The sequence below is a fragment of the Vanessa tameamea genome, chromosome 12 (assembly GCF_037043105.1).
Source record: "Vanessa tameamea isolate UH-Manoa-2023 chromosome 12, ilVanTame1 primary haplotype, whole genome shotgun sequence".
In the NCBI taxonomy this organism is placed as follows: domain Eukaryota; kingdom Metazoa; phylum Arthropoda; class Insecta; order Lepidoptera; family Nymphalidae; genus Vanessa; species Vanessa tameamea.
In genome coordinates this window covers 5,573,722-5,586,787 of record NC_087320.1, presented here as the reverse complement: position 1 = coordinate 5,586,787, position 13,066 = coordinate 5,573,722, and the positions used below count along the sequence as shown (strand labels likewise).

At 28.8% G+C, this 13,066-nt stretch overlaps 2 protein-coding genes across 4 annotated transcripts; one reads left to right on the top strand and one right to left on the bottom strand.

The window, feature by feature from the left end:
* Positions 1–386: 386 nt before the first annotated feature.
* Positions 387–2,434, top strand: LOC113392923 (F-box/LRR-repeat protein 2-like). 2 transcript variants are annotated; one of them, XM_026629550.2, is made up of 2 exons: positions 387–575; positions 705–2,434. In XM_026629550.2, the coding sequence occupies exon 2, from the start codon at positions 719–721 to the stop codon at positions 1,757–1,759; it is 1,041 nt and encodes a 346-aa protein (XP_026485335.1). In that variant the 5' UTR covers positions 387–575; positions 705–718; the 3' UTR covers positions 1,760–2,434. The 2 variants fall into 2 exon arrangements, with proteins under 2 accessions (XP_026485335.1, XP_064072434.1); XM_064216364.1 differs by having other exon boundaries at positions 388–575; positions 717–2,434.
* A 166-nt stretch (positions 2,435–2,600) lies between these two features.
* Positions 2,601–11,135, bottom strand: LOC113392922 (transcription elongation factor B polypeptide 3). Of its 2 annotated transcripts, none has more exons than XM_026629548.2 (10): positions 10,936–11,135; positions 10,107–10,302; positions 9,762–9,934; positions 7,778–8,861; positions 7,605–7,705; positions 6,520–6,695; positions 5,415–5,503; positions 5,099–5,298; positions 4,849–4,998; positions 2,601–4,677 (listed from the first exon to the last, which is right to left on the bottom strand). In XM_026629548.2, the coding sequence occupies exons 1-10, from the start codon at positions 11,005–11,007 to the stop codon at positions 4,483–4,485; spliced, it is 2,436 nt and encodes an 811-aa protein (XP_026485333.2). In that variant the 5' UTR covers positions 11,008–11,135; the 3' UTR covers positions 2,601–4,482. The 2 variants fall into 2 exon arrangements, with proteins under 2 accessions (XP_026485333.2, XP_064072430.1); XM_064216360.1 differs by having other exon boundaries at positions 7,868–8,861.
* Between the last annotated feature and the right edge of the window lie 1,931 nt (positions 11,136–13,066).

Below are 13,066 nucleotides of genomic sequence, written 5' to 3'. Positions count from 1 at the left end.
TAGACACCAAACACATGCTACTAAGTAGCATAGATATATACTATTAGCACAAATAAGTTTGCTTTTTAAAAGTAGTTCGATTTTAAATATATGTATGTCCCGTGGTTTGTTTCTTTAAACTGACCTCTAAAATATGTATAAATATCTTCTAAAGTAATTACTTACTAAAAGGATAACTTTATTCATAAGAATCGCTTAGAAATCTACTTTCTTTAATTTGATTATTTAATAATACAGTTTTCCAGAAAATTCAAGAAAATTGTACTATTAATGACATAAAGGTACTTAAAAAAAAAGCTGTGAGCACTGTATTTACCAAAGACAACAAATTATTATTAAACATTCAATATCTAGATGGAAGCCGGAGCGGTGATTTTGACTTTTTAATTTGTTATTGTTTGACGTTTTCGGTACTTATAGGTGCTGATTGCTGATTAGTTACTGAGTTTTAGATTTGTGGCGCTTCTATTGAAATTGCGAGCTTGTGTACAAATATAGATATGTGGATGATTTGCAAATTGCGAGTGCAAATAGTTTATTTGGCTAACAACGCATTAAATAGCACATTTTCATCGGTAAATTTTTTGCTTTACTTCTCTATTTACAAAAAAAAAACAAAAATGTAAAGATTAAAATGATTTTGAAGTGTAATATTTATAACGTTATTGTATTGTTTTATTTAAATATTTTTGTACTTATTGCAGATTTAAACGAAGATATGACCGTCTATAATTGTGATGAATCTTCGCAACAAATCAATATTTTGCCTGACGAGTTACTAATATATATTTTTAAATTTCTCCCACTTGATACTATTCTCTGTTGTGAAAATGTGTGTAAAAGGTGGAAAAAATTAGCACGCGACCAAGCATTATGGAGACGCATTGTACTAATTTACTCCGGTAAACCTGGTCAGAGTGAAGTAAGTGAAAAAAACCTTGAGATCATTTCAACTCATAGTGAGTATATTTGCTGTTTAAAAATACAATATGTTTATAGTTACCCATCTATTAAATCTGTTATAGACCAATGTAAAAATTTAATTAGTCTCGAATTAGTAATGTGTCGAATCGGGGAAGAATTTGTAAATGACATACTAAACTGGCCTAAATTAAAAAAATTAAGTTTAAAAAATTCTATTCTGCTTTTGGGTGATAAAGACTTAATCATTCCATTTGATAAATTTAAACATTTAAATTACCTAGCTTTGTCTGATTTTGGTTTGTATTCTTTTAATTGTGAAACTTTATTGCAATGTAGCCACCTCAGTCATATTTTAATTGAAAAAGTGAAAAACTTGGAACCCCATTTTATAAAAGAACTGATCAGCTCTCAACAGAAAATACTAGAGACTTTTCATATTTATGGTGGAAATTCTGTTGAAGACAATTCTTTAAAACAGTTATCAAATTGCCCACATCTAAAAGATTTGGCTATAATTAGGTGTGAAAATCTGACCGATGCAGGACTGGTCACCTTAATTTCTTTAAAAACTATAGAGCATGTACAGTTATGGAATAATACTAACTTTTCTGAATTAGCTTTGTTAAGGACTCTAGGAAGTTCTACATTCATAAATTTACAAAGCTTGAGTCTATCTCGAATACAAAATATCACTCCTGTTATAGTTGATCTTATATCTGAATATTATAAGAATCTTAAGTTTTTAGCCTTATATCAGTGCCCTAGAATAATAAATACTGATTATGAGAAACAACTTAAATCAAAATTTAGAAATATTGATGTAGTTCTTTATTAGAAATGAAATTGGATGACACTTAAAGAAAACACATAATAAAATCCACAAACTAAATATATTCACAGTATAAACAATGGCATTGTAATAAATGAGAAAAAGTCAAAATAATAACAAATATTTCACTAAAGTACAGTTTCTTACCAAGATGTTGATTTTGTTACATTACAATCATTTACATTTACTATATGTTGTACTAAAGAAACACATCTAGGTAACTATGATTTGCTAGTCATAAGCTTATGATATAGTTTCAATGTATAATAATTATGTTTCTGCTTTTCTATTCCTAGATAAAAGCATTTTAACATAATAATGCAAGAGAGTTTGTTTCATCAAATAAAGAAAATCTTGTAGTATTTTTAAGCTAACAACTAAGTGCTACCTGTTAAAGGTAATAATTGTCTGTGACAAGCAAGCTCTCTTGCATTAATACTTTTTGACATGTCTTAAAACATTGATGTTAAGAAACAAATATTTGTTTGTATAAAACTATTTTTCAGTGAATTTAATAAACTAATGATAATAATTAATTTAAGATTAATGTAAGTGTGATGTGGTTTCATTAATTGATAATATATATTATTTTGTTTGTAGTAAACTTATGTGTAATACATAGTTATTTGTATGTGTATAAAGAAGTTTTATAACAATATATAAAAATATATTTTTAAATCACTCGTAGCTATATTTATCACGGCAACCTCAATTTCATCCTCCATTGTTCTGTTGTATTTTTTTATAATTCTAAAAACTTACCTGAAGAAACTCAATAAGTTTTATAAAATATCTAAAATGTTACTTCATAAAACTTGACCACAAAGACATAACACAAGCAAGATCCAATTAAAATATAGAAACAGTACACTAATTTTTGTAAGAACATATAGTATTAAGAAATTTACTTAATTTTTTTTAAGTTTTAAAAGTTTAGATATATTTAAATTTTAATAAGTTATTTTGAGAAGATGCATCTATACTATTTCTATTACAACATTACGGATCACAATTATTTTTCTATTTATTTCTATGAAAGTTTTCCAAATTTAATTTAGATTGTTCTAGCTTTTTGTCTGTACATATTCCTTTTTGGTTTATATCAGGAACAAAAAATACAAACACCCTAATTTAGGATAGATTTTAAACATTATGATTTTCTACTTCTATCTAATATATATACATTTGCTTAAATAAATCATTTCATAATTTTGAAAATAAACTAGTATTAAAAAAATTGATCTATGTGAACCTTTATTTGTAGTGTTCCTAAAAGTTGTTAAATTTAAATAAGACATTTCTAATTCATATTAAAATATGTTTAAATAATTATTAAGAAATATATATTTATATATCAAACTCATCCTTATTTTGATACTATAAATGGGTGAATAATTGGACTGTGTTGTGCAGAAATGTACTTAATCATTAGTTTTCCACTTTAAATCTGAATAAGTTTTATTAGTTCTCCTGTGACTTTATACATTTCTGCACAACATGGAATATTAAAAGATACTATCACTACTAGACTATGATTTATAGTTATAACAAAAACTGAAACAAAAACTAATTACACTTCCACATATTGATTTTAATGATTAATTTTTTTTTAATATAAGTCCATAATTATTACCCATAATTATACCCTTAGAATTTGAAAATGCTGTGCATATAAAAGACTTACGCTTCATTAAAACTCAACACTTATTAATATAAATTGGTTATTGTTAATAGTAAATGAAAGTCACTCCATTATTATTTTTTATTTTTAAAATTTCATTGACATAATTGAAAAGGGTATGAAATTTTACTCCTAATTGAAAATAAATTAGATTTCCAAAAAAGTACTCATGGCCCTTATGTCTAACAACTGAAACATCAGAGTTCTCTTTAAAATTAATTAATGAAATTGTGTTTTAGTAGTTTTTTGCCACTCGAAGCATAAGCATGGAATAATAAAATAAATAATATATTAAACTCATGGACAAATAGTTGGGTTATGTAAATACCCGGTCGGGTCTGTATTGTTTTTTAACTAATATAATAACACTTCTACTTTCTCAATATATACAAATTTTTAAATACTGAGAAACAAAAGTATTCTGTAACCCTAACTGAAAAATCATCAGTCAAATACTAATAAAATTGCGCTTTCGTATGGATAATATAACTTCATATTTAAGAATTATCTAGTATGTATTTTTTTTTAAATTAAATTGAACTTGTTTTCAAAATATAAAAATATTTCGTTCTGCAACAAAGATGAGTCTTACAATTTAACTTTGATCAAACTTGCAAGAATACCTTCTATGTTCTTAAATCAATTTAATATCATAAATAGTTTTGATTCATGCACTTGTTTTGTCTGAGTGCTTGGCTGTTGCAATATTTAATTTTAAGCACTTACGAAAATGTAGGCCTATTATTTTCTATGATTTGGGTACTTCATTTATATAACAAAAACCATAACGATGTTTATGAAAGTGAGAGTTGACAAATACCAATAGATCTATTCATATAGATAATAATGTACAAAAGATTGTTAATTAATTTTAAATTATGACATCTAATATCCTAAATTCTATAAACTATGATGAATGATCTTATAAAAAGTCTTTATGTATTGAAATCTAACATTACCATTTCTACATTTGAATTAAATAGACTTTATTTAATGTATAAGACAGACACTTCAAAACATACCCTGAGATAAAAAGGTGTTATAATAATCATCGTTTTCGTCCACGTAAGAACTGCAAGGCTTTCTGCATAAGGGGAGCTTTCTTAGGTTTGAAAGATGATGACGTGGATACGGTTGGTACAGGTGTCGGTCTTCCACCTCGGAGGACATTTGGTGCTGCAGCCAATGAAGCCACTCTGGCTGCGGGGCTGGCTGTTGCGGCAAAAGCTGTCCCATGTTGTGCCTGTGATCACAGAAAAGATCAATTTTTGCTTTTTACTACTGGACTGGACACGGTAGTAAAACTAGTAACATTCATTTATATGTATAATTGTCTTCATTTGCTTTAAAGTATATCTAATGTACTGGTGTTACGTTGTCTAAGTTGATATAACTGTAATAATATTTTACTTACTTGTTTTTTTGCAACATTCCGCGGTGGTTTAACAACAGAATCAACATAGGCCATTTTAGTTTGCTTGATAGGTGCTTTTTTCGCTTCTTGGGCGATTCGAATATTAGCAGTAAGTGACTTAAGTTTAATTTCCTGTTCCTCTTGACATCTCTACACAATTGTACAAAAAATATTAGTAATAAATAAAATTATAATAGATTTTTAATGTAATTATTTATATTTAACCGTAAAATTAAAAAAATAATTATACCATATACATTTCCCGCCATGTCTCCATTTCCTGTCGCTTTTTGTTCCTGAAGTTTTTTTCACAGAATTTTTGCCAAAGATGATCTGTGTCTTCCATTAGATAAGGATTATAGTGTTCCAACACAAAAAGTTGTTGCGCCGTTGCTCGATCGACAACAGGTTTAAGTATATCATATGGAACACCTCCAGTATATTCAAGTGCTAAAATATTAATATAATACATTAATACATTGGAATAAAACATTTTACTGATCTTTATTTTATAGTAAAATTGTTCGACATAATTGTTACCGAAATATTTTTTTATATAAACTTACAGTCAATATGTTCTTGCAGTATATGTACACACATTTCGTACAATGTAGGAATTTTTCCAATTACTTTGTTGCCGGAATACACTTTTGTTCTGAAAAAAAAAAAAAGATACGGTATAATGTTGATATTAAGAACGACCTATCAAAATTTTGGCTAAGCTCATATAGGCCAATAGATGGAATACGAAAAGCTCCGTCGAGGTTTACGTAGTTTGTGTTTATAATATCGTGTTCGGCAGTGAAGAACCACATTGAGACACCTACTGACTTGGATAAAAAATTGAAAAATTCACAAAATAATCAAAACATTTTTTGTTATTCGCTATCCATACGATATTCGTGGAGCAGAAAGGGCTATGTGAGCAATCTATAATCTAGGAGCTTAATAATCATTGAGGCAAAAAGTTAAAAAAAAACAAGATATTTACTTTTGCTTCTCAATATATAGTCCTGTAACGTAAAAATATTTATGATTTTGCCAGAAAATGTGATACGCATAGTATTGACATTAAAATGACTAAATACAAACTTACTACTTATTCGACTACATAGAGTAGTAACTCTTTCTGTGGGACGATATTAATTTAACAACAGGATCTCAGAATGGAACAAAATGCTCCTGTTGCCTAATTAAAAAAAGTGAAAAGGAACCCTTTGTGTGTAAAAGGTATGTATTATACAATTATTCTTGAGTTTATAGTTATTAGCACACCGTGAGAATGAAACTATCTTCTCTTGGCCATTTTTTTGCTATATTGAATATATATAATAATTATATGTAAAAAATCATAAATTGACAAAAAAAAAAACAGGCCTGATGAGTTTTTTCCGCCGGTTAAAACAAGTATGTAATGCTAATGAATGTTATATTGAATAAAGGATTTTTATAAACCAACAGCGCTATTTACCGCATTATACACAAAAGCATAAAATAAGTTATTCTTTATTGTGGATAACGTACATATTAAGTGTATTCCGACGATTGATATTTTGATCAAACTTATCAAAAAACTATTTAAGATAGATTATTGTGTAACATCTCTTCCAATAGACAGTATATTTACTAATGTAGACTAATGTAGACATTAACAGGCTTTTACTTGTTTACCTTTGGTTCTTAGATGATATACCGGCGTTCATGGCATCCTCGTCTGTGAAATGGGGCAGGAATTTGGGTGGTGGTCGGGGTCTGTAGTTGGGTGATATCTCCGGGAGTGCAGATATTTCTAGTGTTGGCAGCGGAGCCAGTTTTGCAGTTGGCGCTAATAGCGTAGCTGGACTCATCTAGAAATATCAAAAAAATAATAAATTTATTATTTAATTTATTTGCATGATATATGAAATGAAAAATGAACGGACATTACAGTTTTTATATTACATTATTTTTTACATTAATTGCAGTCTGCACTTCGCAAATCGCACTGAGACGATACAGAGTTTTTTTTATTATTACTTCATAACCAAAATACCACAAAGTTATTATTTGTGCAAGCCTGTCTGGGTAGGTAGCACCTACTCATCATCATTTCTTCTTCCGCCAAACAGCAATACTGGTATTGTTTCAAGGGTGAAGTCAATATCTATGAACGGTAGTAACTATCTACCATCAGGTGGCACGTATGTCTGTCCGCATAATTATTTAATTATGAAAAACAGTAATATTATTAGTATGAAACAGTTTATTAATTTGTTTGTTACACGTCTTAGAAAAAGACATAGGGTACCTTAAACCTGGCTCCTGACACGCGGGTGAAATCGCTGACGGAAATTTGTTATGAATGGACTCGAACAACAACTTTAATTTTTGTCTACGGCTGGTACAACCATATATACTTGCTGGTCCGTACGTTTATTAGTAACAGTTATTTTATACTCCTCGATTTTTAATAAGTAAATCAGAATCTTTCATTCATTGAACGCAAAACGAATCATTTCGTTCGATATGCCAATATATATACTACAGCCCGCAAAGTGAGTGAGAGAATATAACTTCATAAATATACTCGTCTAATACAAAGTAAGAGGTCTTTAAATATTATAACTTTTTTTACAATAGTGCACTCATCATATATATTGGGCTGTTCCAAATATTTACTCAGCGCATTTACTCTATTTACTAGTTACTACTACTTTTTGACCTCTCAGATATCTTTGATTTTCCCAATAATATAACATATTCAAGTTAGTACTCACATCATCATTAGAATTCGGCGATGCACTATCCTTTGTGAAAACTGATTTTTTTTTCGGCTTGGCAGGACTTACCATGCCTAATGCTTCAGCAAAGCTAGCACCTAAAAAACAATTACAAAACGTTACATTTTAAATTTCCTAGGTAACAGTGTCGCATGCAAAATAAAACACACCTGAGCCACAATCTATGCCATCGTCGCTATCCCCGCCAGCGTCTTTTTTCTTTGGTTCCCCATCTTTAGACTTACTACTACTAGACTTACTTGAAGATTTATCTTTACTCTTTCTATTACTTTTCTCTCGATTACTGCTTTCAGATTTTCTTTTTTCATCACTACTTTTCGACTCTTTTGATGATGAATGTTTCTTTTCACTTTTGCTACTGTGTTCTTTTTCCTTTGAAGAACTACTTTTATCTTTTGTTTTCTCTCTACTCGATGAAGTGTGCTTATCTTTACTGCTACTACGACTTTCTTTTGACTTGTGTTTCTCATTTGAAATTTCCTTTTCAGATGGTAGTTTATGTTTATCTTTTTCAGATTTGCTAGAATGAGCTTTATCCGAATTATTTTTATGTTTCTCTGTTGTATTTGATTTATGTTTATCTGAATTACTACTAGATCTATGCTTTTCTACATTACTACTGGATCTGTGTTTTTCAGGATTACTGTTGCTTTTTTGTTTTTCCGAACTACTACTGGATCTATGCTTATCTGAACTGCCACTGGACTTCTGTTTTTCAGAGCTATGTGAGGATCGATGTTTATCTGAATGTTTGCTCGAAGATTCGCTTTTATGCCTTTTTTCTATTTCTAAGGACCTGTGTTCCCTTTCTTTTTTTTCCATATGATGTTCACTTTCATTGGAACTCTTATGTGAATGGGAATTATGTGACTTGTCTTTTGAAGATAGTTTTTCGGGTAAGAATTTAATGTCTGAACTATTCGTAGTGTGGTGTTTTTCTGATTTATCCAATGAAATGTCGGAATAAGAATCAGATTTATGTTTATCTCGACTACCTGTTAAATGTTTAGTCGATGAAGATTGGTGATTCTCTTTTACCATCTTGATTTCGGGTTTTCTTTCTTCTTCAGATGACTGCGAATCCTCACTTTCAGAATCACTTTGAGCACTATCTGCTTGGCTATCCATTTCACTTTCAGATGAATCTCGTGCCGTTTTTGTTTCGGATTTTACTTTATAACCATTATCTTTTGTACTTGAGTATTTACATTTTTTTGTCTCAGATTCTTCATCCTGTAAAGAAATAATAATCCTCTTAACACAAATACTTTAAAGTTATTTCTTGTCTATTGCTTAAAATAGTTTTCAAATTATCTAATATGTCTTATTCTAATATAATAAACTTTTTTTTTTAACTTTAAATATTATGCAGGCAGGCTAATGTGCCAACTGATAGTGAGTTGTGGTGGCACAATAGAGTTTCCCATAGAGAATGGGACGGTTAGAGATATTAAACATCCCTTAAATCTTCAATGTACCAACAACCATAGGAGCACTGAGCTGTTACGTTCCTGTGCCTGTAGTTAATCACGTTCAATGATCCTTGCAATTAACAATAACACTAAATATTCCTTTTTGGCCTTAGAATATTTTATTTTATTAGATACTGGGTTCCCACCCAGCCACCCACCTACCAAACAGGCTTGTATAACATTTTACAATTAGGTTAAAAGGTTCAAAGCGGTTGGTCAATTAGTATGCTATTTTATGAATATAATTGCACAAAAATTCAACCAATTAAAAATTTCCGAAAGTATAAGTGTTTTAACAGTGTTGTAAACTTAAGATTTCTATTAATTTTAAAACACAGAATATATAGCAAACTTAATTTTGCAATTTAGATAAGTAAAAGATGGAAAGATAAGACAAATAATTCTCAGATTTATTGTAAAAAATAGAATAGAACATGGTTTAATGTACACCGACATATTAAAAATAAAGTATATAGTTATACTAGGTATGTAAGTATATAGTTGGAAACATAATAAAATTGTATAATGTTATTCAACAATACTTAGCTTGTTTTTTAATAAAAGCTCAAAAATGTAATATTTATAAATATAGTATTTTTACTGAATACTATTTTATTGGTGGTCATTAAAATAATTTAAAAAAATATTTGTAGTAACTTACCTCACTGCTTTGATATTTTCTCTTATTTCCATAATCTCCATTTGTGTGTTTATGGTGTCTTTCTTCAGTCTTTGGTGTTTTTTGTAATTTTTCACGCTTGTCATGCTTACTTCTAGAATCACTTGAATCATTCTCATAGTATTTTCCATTTTCATGTCCATTATAGTTAGTAGCTGTCAAATGAAAACCATTATATTAGAAGGAGAAAAAATATAAAACAAAAGCAAGTCTATAAAAAATCTTTTAATCTTTTTATTGTATAAATTTTGTAAATACATATTTAAATCACACAATAAAATGGAAATATATATTTTTTAATTATTTTCTAATTTCACAAATGCTCACTGTCATTTTTGTGTTCTTCTTGGTCACTTTCTTCAGCTGCTACCATTGTCTTCCATTTGTAAACAAGTGCTCGGGCTGCTTGGCCCACATCACCAGGTTCTTTACGAAGAGCATTTACAGTGCGACCTACACCTGTTTCTTGTAAGTGTTGAACCGTCACAGTCAAGTTATACAACTTGTCTATACATTTTAAAACCTGCAATGAATTTTTTTTACAATAAATTTAAGTATCAAAATGGGTTTTAGTTTAAACACTTGAAAAGGTACACTGCTTGTATACTTCTTAATATTGTGTACCTTGATATAAATTATCTATACATATTGATTTTGTATTTTGATACATACAACAAAGATTACAAACTGTTACATTTTTAAGTAAAATAGTAAAAAAATGTAAGCATTCAAATTTAGAACAAATGGGTGCCTACGATCATTTTCTGTTTTCCTATTTTGTTATAATATGTTTATTAATAAATAAATAACATTCTAGTGTTCTTAAGAGCTTAGTTGTCATATGTTGAACTAATTAAATTATATTTAATAAAAGAAATTGTTTGTCAGATTAATGTTTATATAATACACTTATATCTAAAGGGGTCAATATTAAATGTATTTTTTTTATAGTTTTAATGTAATGTTATTAATATTACAAATGTTAGTAGTGGCAGAAAAACCCGTCACTTGATAGAAGTAAAGTAGTCTTTTTTAAATTGTGTAATGCATTATTATTTGCAGATCATTAAAGCGTAATAATTATAACAATGAAACCTCTAGATTTTTAAATTATCTAACGTGGATATTCCTAAACAAATCAAGCATCTGTACTTACTTTTTGCTCATCATTCGGGTATTTCTCTATAGAATGTTGGTAATGTTTTACCAAATCTAAAACCGACGCCATACCACTACACTTTATTAAAAAGTATATTGGTTAATATGTAATTAAAAAATAAGTGCCAGCTGGTAAATGGCAACCATTTTTGTCATACACATGTCTATGACGTTATAAGTTGGGACAGGATAGGCCAATTACGTATGTTGGTAGATTGCGTTTTGTTATCACATATATTTGTTGACGAATGTAGTTTTCCATTGTGTTTAAAATATTGAATTTTAGCGGAACTTAAAATATTATTATTTCAATTATAAAATATTTGAGAAATACTTTATTTATTGTACAAAGCTTATTCTTGGTCTTCAGACGTTATATAACTAGTAGTGGCATCTATCACAAAAGTATCGAAAAATTTAAATTAATTAGTTTAGTAATAGTCATTTACAGCAGATGGCGCCCGCGTTAGAACTAAACGCTTAACAAATAAATATATTATATTGGTTATCTTGAAGCAGACTGTAAGTTATTATATTATGATCATTACATTCTGTATGAATCACTAATTTATTTTAGAATGGCCAATTATGATAAACACCCGGAATCGTAATATTTATATTTTAAAATTATTTTATAGTTACTTAATTTTATCATAAATTTATTGGGTTTTATGCAAGGCTAGATAGACTCTCAGAGCGGAGTATGAGTCGGAAAAAATAGTTGCCAACAGTTTTCCACTAAGAAAACGCACTCTGATAAAGTAGTATGACGTTTGGCGAATGCCATTTTGCCTTGTGCCTTTATTAGTTGTGTTTTATTAGTGTAAGTTATTATTTAGCACTCGTCTAGCACAGCTGTCACACAGACCAAGATAATAAAGTTGCCCGTTGGCCGTTTGTCTTAGTTCTATTGTAGTGCGACACTTTTTCTGGATATATAAATAATCTAAGTACATATATTATATTGTAATGCTCAAAACTGTATACATGCTAAATGCTAATGTATGTTGCTAATATTGTAATATTATTATTATTTTTACTGACTAATGCGATCATATTTAAAGCGACGGATAGTGTTTATAGGTATAAATAAAACTTTAAAAAATCGAAAAATATTTTTAAAAGGTATAGAAAAAATTACATTAGTATTTATATTGGTATACTTACCTTACCTTATACCCTTAAAGAAAAAGGAAATATACAAACTAAATATTCGCGTATAAACCATATACATACATAGAGTGATAAATAACAGGAGATATTTAGGTAAAAGGCTAAAGCCTAAATAATATATTGTAATAGTTGCCTCTTTGTTCTGTACTTAGAAAGAAGGAAGAACGTTTACAATAAATTAAAAACAAATAGGTATTATTTGAATTAATAGACTTAAAACATAATGATGCCCTTCCAAGACCACGCAATATAATACGAAGGAAAGTGTTAATTGTAATTTTTATTTTTCATTAATCTGTAATACTAATCATAGTTATTCATAAATTTTTAATCGAATTTAATTGTAATTTTACATGTAGTGGTATCATAAAAATTAAGTCATATCTCTCCATGTTATTACTTTATGGGTTATATGTGTATACGCCACATATGCATATATTTTAATTTTATAAAGATACATCAAATCAATCGATGTCATTCGATAAATACATGTAGATTTTTATCAACAAACGCTGAACCCAATCTATGTAATCAAGCCTATATGGTATGTAATATAATGTACTTTGTGCCTCTTTCTACCTTACCTTTTTACTCTCTGAACTATGACATCGTTTTTCCTAAATACGTTGTAACCATACAGTTATTTACCTTAATGACAGGTACCATTTATATTAAATTACCTACCTAGACTTTTCATTATAAAGTATTATAATTTAACGATGAACCATAATGACGAATGAATGTCTGAAGCTGATGAATGGTATATGTTATATCCTTGGTCGGACATGACAAAAGTAGTTTTATAAATAGGTATAAGATAAGCTTGTATTAGAGCATACAATAGTCGACTTTCTCTTCCCACACGGTATGAATTCTCGACTGTTTATATACTTTGTTTATGTATTTTATTTAAAATAAAAATTAATCAATATCGTTTAGGAGAATTAGGATCGAAC